The sequence below is a fragment of the Xenopus tropicalis genome, chromosome 3, assembly GCF_000004195.4.
Source record: "Xenopus tropicalis strain Nigerian chromosome 3, UCB_Xtro_10.0, whole genome shotgun sequence".
Classification (NCBI taxonomy): Eukaryota; Metazoa; Chordata; class Amphibia; order Anura; family Pipidae; genus Xenopus; species Xenopus tropicalis.
The window spans coordinates 20,912,788-20,919,126 of record NC_030679.2 but is presented as its reverse complement, the minus strand read 5'-3'; the positions used below and the strand labels follow the sequence as shown (position 1 = coordinate 20,919,126).

Here is a 6,339-nt window from a genome sequence, read left to right as displayed (position 1 = left end):
TATGCACTAACTGTGTATTCCTGTTTAGTAAAATTAATATTTGTCCAATAGTGATGAGCAAATCCTTCACATTTCGCTCTGGTAAAATTTGTGATATATGTAGTCCATTTTGGGGAGATTCTTTAATAGGCCACTTAATATAATATAAACTGTCTGTTAGGTAAGTATTCATTCTGGGGGTATAGTTTTCCTTTAAGTTATCCTTAATGTATGGCACTTTTCTAATGCATTAAAAGGGGTGAAGACACATGGGGCTACTAGTAGCAGCTACTTGTCGTGGCTACTAATATAGACAATGCTAATCACTTAGGGTGAAGACGCACTGGGCTACTAGTAGCTGCTACTTTTTTTTTTTTTTTTTACTAAACTTCAGAAAATCCCCTGCCATAGACAATACTAAGAATTGCCTCTGCTAAAACACATGTAAAGACAAACGGCACCACATAGCACTGTCATGGGTTACACTATGTCTGAGGTGGTACCATTTGAATTTGTTTTGTTAACCGGCCAAATGTTTTGAGAAAGATTGAGAAAAGATGTTAGTACTGAAATGTGCATCCTGCTACTTTGCAATATGCAGGCCTCCACTTATACAGACAGTGTGCAGGAACTATATAACCCACAGTGCATTGCACCGTGATGTTTCTTTCCTTATTGACATCATAGATTAGATTTTAGATTAGATTAGATTTTTAATTGATACTGCAAAGTTGCTTAAAATGATATTTAGTTTTCAAAAGTTGTGTTTTTGGTGGAGTTTCCCCTTTAAAAAAGGGGGACGTGGCTCTTGTTAATTGCAAAATATAAATGGAATAACATATGTATCTGCCAATGCACCCTCTAGGACTAGTATATGGTTAACTGACAGATGAAAAAGGGACAAGGTGCCGCATTCATCTTCACTTCCTGCTGTTCCAATCGTATGAGCCTGACATTCCAAATAAATGAACAATGAAAAGGCTTTAATGCAGTGTGTGGCCCCTCATACAGTATCCTACCATATGGCCTACAGGCTGTTTGGCCCGATACAGTACCAAGCTGGCTTATGTATGGCCGCCTTAGTAATGACCAGTTGGCTGCCTTTAATGATGTGAATGGCAACACTATTCTCCTCAAACTTTAATAGCTGAAAGACAAAATGCACAATCCATTAATACATATTGAAATATTTTGGGGTTTGTGTAAAGGAGAAGGAAATGTAACATTATTCCAAATATAGCCAGCTATTTGTTTTTGAATATGTTTATGCATTGAATGAGGGAATCGGATAGGTAGAGTTTAGAAAAAGTATAATAATCTGGGCAATATATTCATTTTAACAGCGGCCAGTGTCGGACTGGCCCCCAGGATACCAGGAAAACTCCCAGTGGGCCCAGGTGTCAGTGGGCCCTCCTGCTCCTAACCATTTGGCCTGTTTCATGGTCATTCCCTATTTCTGAATGGGAAGAAAGAGGAGAAATAGATGGAAGGATAGATGCTAGCATGTAAATAAAAGAGACTTGGAGAATAAAGTGGTTGAGTGAGTAAAGAAGGAAAAATAGTTTGGAGAGTGGGCCCATGGTCTAAGGTTTTCTGGTGGGCCCCTGGGGTCCCAGTCCGACGCTGACAGCGGCTATGGGTCCAAACCAGGAAGTGGTGTACGTCTTCCATTCCTGCATATCTGCTGTTAGTTGTTTTACTAATGGGATACAGTATGCCTGATACAGACCTTGGTATCTGTAAGTTAGAGTCATTCCAAGGTATTTAAAGGAGAAGGAAAGGCTAATAAAGAGTTAATCCCAAGCTGCAGGCATACCTTCAGTTGTCTCAATAGTGCCCTTAAGTCTCCCCATACTTCACCTGTTCAGAAGAACAGAAACCAAACAGGAAAAAAAAAACGCTGAGCAGTGTAGAGAAGATTCCCATAATGCCTCGCTCCTTCCCAGACTTGGCGACTTGTTACTGTAGGCGGCGCATGCGCGCACATCAGGAGCATCTGGTTGCTATGGCGATGAAGACCAGGACAGCCGGCAGGAGAAGAAGCAAGCAGCGAGGCGGGAGGTGCAGGGAGCCCAATTCAGTGCCTTATCGTTACAATTTGTGATTATTAAATGTTTCCAAAACCCTGACAGCACGCAAGTATGCTGTGTTTTATATGATCTGTGTCCAGTGTGACAGTCTGTGCGCCATGCCCCATGTTTGTGATTTGCGTTAGGGCTGCCCTCTGGGCGAACAGCAAACGTGGTCCCCTCATTAGATAACGGGGCTTGTACCCCATACTGTGATGGGGGGGGCAGGTAATGTGATACGTGGGGGCAGGGGGGGGGTGACGGCATTGATACCATTTAAAGCTTACACAAAGGTAAGCCATCAAAGCAGCCAAACAGGTGGGGGGCCACACAGAGGGGGGTCGAGGGCCGCATACGGCCTGCGGGCCGCCAGTTGGACAGCACTGCTCTAGACTATTTGTCGTGAAAGCTTGCCCCAAATAAGCTCTATTTGTTATTTATTAAATTACCTGGTGTGGCTAAGCACTCATTGTAGTCTTAAATCTTTCTTGCAGGAAGTGCCACCCAGCCAGCATCAGAAATCAATGGATGATCAGCGCCAAGAGGTTAGAGAACTTTCTATAGAACACATGGAACATATTCTTTGATTAGTATCTCTGTTCTGTTTGCTAACCAGAAGAGGCAGATGTACAGATTAAACTACAAACTGCTACTAAAGGGGCCGTAGTTTACATTAACTAGGATTGTATATAGCATGGCTGTATAGGGAGCAATAGATGGGGAATTTGTGTGAAATCAGCCAAATGGACTGGCCATATTTCCATCTTAATACGCCATTTATTCACCCCAGATGAAATAATGACATCTTTGGAATGAACATAGAATTTTTAAATGGAAATAAAACACATTACAATTTGCTGTTACTGGCCCTTTAAGACCACGTTGTACCATAGTTGTTTCACTTTATACTCCAAATGGCAGCATTCATGAAGTGTTACTCTGAAGGTTTAGCGCAGACTGTGGGCTTGTCCCTGGATAATCCTGGAAGCACAGGTTGAAGGTCACTTGGGGTAATATATAGTATGAATACTTACGTGTTGTCAGCTAATCTTGGAATAAAGGCTGAATTATCTCTAAGGGTTGCCTCACTATATGTTGGACCTTAAATTGGGCGTTTAACAACAAAAAAAGACCAAAAGTCACTGGTTCTAGAGTATATTCAGTGCAGAAGCCCACAGTGAGCAACAGTTGTCTCCCTTTACACCCCAACTGCTTTTTTGGTTCATGAAGGGTGAAGATTCAGAGTTAGATGATACCGCAGGCAGCTCAGAGCCCAGGCTGAGAGATACCCCTGAGGACATCTTATTTGAAGCTGCTGTGAACACCATTGCATTTCACCCCAGTCAAGATATACTTGCTGCAGGGGATGTGGAAGGAGATGTGTTTGTGTAAGTGATTTTAGCTCTTTTTTTTTTTTTACATGCTGATTGCCCACAAGTTTTCTTTTTGCATTATAATTTAATATAGTAACATAGTAAGTTAGGTTGAAAAAAGTCATACATCCATCACGTTCAACCATAAATAGGTCATTAAAGGTCAAGGAAAGGTAGAGACACTGGGTGGTGTCAAATTGTTAGGCATATCCTTTTCATTCAAGTTGCTTACTTCTACCCTGGCCCATCACTTATTAAAAAATGTACCAGCCCGTTTTGCTTTTTTTCAGTGCTGCGCCACCATATTTTGTCCCAGGTATCCCCTGTACATGTGCAGTACAGAAATCAGTGAAGAAGTTCTGTACTCCACATGCATTTGAACAGAGTAGTGCAAGGCATGGTGGGACAGTGGAACAATGTGCCCATATTACCCATAGTCAATAAAATAGATGTAAGGCACTAGTTCCATTTGTGCAGGGGTTAGGGGGCACTTGGATGGAAGGAGCAGATTAAAAATCTTCTTTAGAAGACCAGAAAGTGAGAAGTGCCTGATGGCCGGGATAATTCCTCCAAAGACTAATTCCTTCCACAAAAATGTCCCATTTCATGTAGTGTCTAGGAAGAGATGGCATTACCTATATTGGACATGCAGTATTGGAATAAAGGCGGATTTCTCTCATTTCAGGTACTCTTATTCCTGCTGGGAAAGTGGAAATAAAGAGCTCTGGTCATCGGGACACCATCTTAAATCCTGCAGAGATTCTGCATTTACCAGCGATGGCCAACGTGAGATTTTTTCTCTTACCATTTGGGCACAGCTAACCCAGGTATATTGTAGGTGTATTGTAATAAAAGCGCATACCAATGTGAGTGTCTGGAACTAACATGTCTGCTTGCCTTCTAAAGGTGGGAAATGGACCATTTGGGTTTGGGACAAACCCTTTCCCACATACACTGTACATGGTTATCTGTCAAGGATATGAATTGCATATGACTGTAAATGAAAATGACAGCGTTATATTTTTATATTAAGTGTTTGCCAGAGGATCTCAGAGGTGCTTCCTATCCAGAGCCCTAGGGGCCAGAGGGTATCTGTTGGCTGGTCTGGCTGCATATTAATATGTGTGTATTTATTTTCTATTTAGAGCTTTTCACAGTATCCAAAGACAAGGCAATTCACATTCTCAGCATGGAGGAGGGTAAACTGATCAAGCGCATCCCTAAGGGCTCTGGCACACGGGGAGATTAGTCGCCCGCGACAAAACTCCCTGTTCGCGGGCGACTAATCTCCCCGAGTTGCCGCCAGTTGCCATCCCACCGGAGACAATGTAAGTCACCAGTCGGATTGCACACGAGGCGACGCGATTTCGGGAAATCGGCGAAGTTGCCTCGCGAGGCTTTTTCGGCGATTTCCCGAAATCGCGCCGCCGCGTGTGCCATCCCACCGGTGACTTACATTGTCGGGGAAGATTAGTCACCCGCGAACAGGGAGTTTTGTCGCAGGCGACTAATCTCCCCGTGTGCCAGAGCCCTAAAGCTCATGAGTAAGGATGTTTATCACTTGTGGGTCATGTTAGTGAAACCTTAGGGCAGTGAGCACCACTGCTTAAGGCTGAGGGCACACGGCCATTTGCTTCTTTGCTCTCAGTAAAACTGCATTGGCAAGTACAGCTTCAGGTTTTAAGTCTACACTTATGGCTCCTGGGAAAAACGGGGCAGGGCAAACATTTCACAGTGCACATTTATCCTAATGATGGTATAGTGGTGACTGTGCTATCTTTTCCCTTCCAGCTCACCTTTAAACTGCCTGCTGCTGATCGATGAGAACCTCTTTGCCACAGGAGATGACAATGGGATGCTAAAAGTGTGGGATCTGCATCGAGACACGTCCTTTATGGAGATGAAGAACCATGAAGAGTACATCAGTGACATGGCCATTGATGAGAACAAAAAGATGCTGCTAACTGCCAGGTATACCAGTGGCTTTCACAGTTCCTCTAGCACCGGGCAATGAATAACATCTGTTCAGATAATATTAATGCTGGGGTTGTAGAAGAAATTATGATTTATGCTTCCATTGCCATAACAAGGCCCTGCAGTGTACCATAGCCATGACATGGCGCTGTACTATACCACAGCCATACTGTAGTCATGATTAGACTGCGTACTAAACCCTAGTTGCATTAAGTCCCATTATAGCCAAGGCCCTGCACTACATAATACAGAACTCTTAGCATTTTGAATTAAGGCAATAATAACTGCAACAGACCCAAGCCACTTTTGATAAGCAGCACATACATTGGAAAATAAAAGTTTTTTCTTTACAATCCTAAATGTATTTTCTTCTTGTTTATCTGAGTGTCATTTGTACACAGGAGCCCCTTCCCTCCCCTCAACATTCACCACAGGGATTCAAGAAAAACACAGAGACATGTTTATTGGGAAACCTGTTGATGCGCACAGGATTTATTTAAATTAAAAGTCAGTTGTGTGTTGGGCCTAGCAGCCAATGATCGAGAGAAAGGCAAAAAACCCTCCAAGTGCTCAGCCAATTTGCACTGTAGGTAAAAATTCCTTCCTGACTCCTAGAAACGGCAGTCGGTTTTACACCCTGGATCATTGCTTTGTATGTTCTGTGTGTAGAAGGGTGGGCAGTGGGAAGAAGTGGGTGGGGTGCTTGTGTAAAAGAGGGTGAGCGGGCACTTGTGTAGAAGGGGCAGGGTGGAGGCACAGATGCTTGTGTAGAGGCTTAGGTGGTTTTGAAGCTTGTGTAGTGTAGTGGGTGGGTGGAAGGGCTTGTATGGAAGGGCTTGTATGGAAGGGCTTGTATGGAAGGGCTTGTATGGAAGGGTGGGTGGGTGGGCGGGTGTATGTGTAGAAGTGTAGATGGAAAGTGAACCAGTGAGCAGCTGAAGGAA

The 6,339-nt window shown here is 43.5% G+C and overlaps 1 protein-coding gene across 1 annotated transcript; it reads left to right on the top strand.

Moving 5' to 3' along the window:
• Positions 1-2,542: 2,542 nt before the first annotated feature.
• wdr55 (WD repeat domain 55) lies at positions 2,543-5,750 on the top strand (the record flags this gene model as incomplete). Its single annotated transcript, NM_001079149.1, is given in 4 exon segments — positions 2,543-2,593; positions 3,279-3,436; positions 4,107-4,207; positions 5,213-5,750. Coding segments are annotated over 4 exon segments (321 nt in total), but the record flags the coding sequence as incomplete, so codon positions are not given.
• Positions 5,751-6,339: the final 589 nt, after the last annotated feature.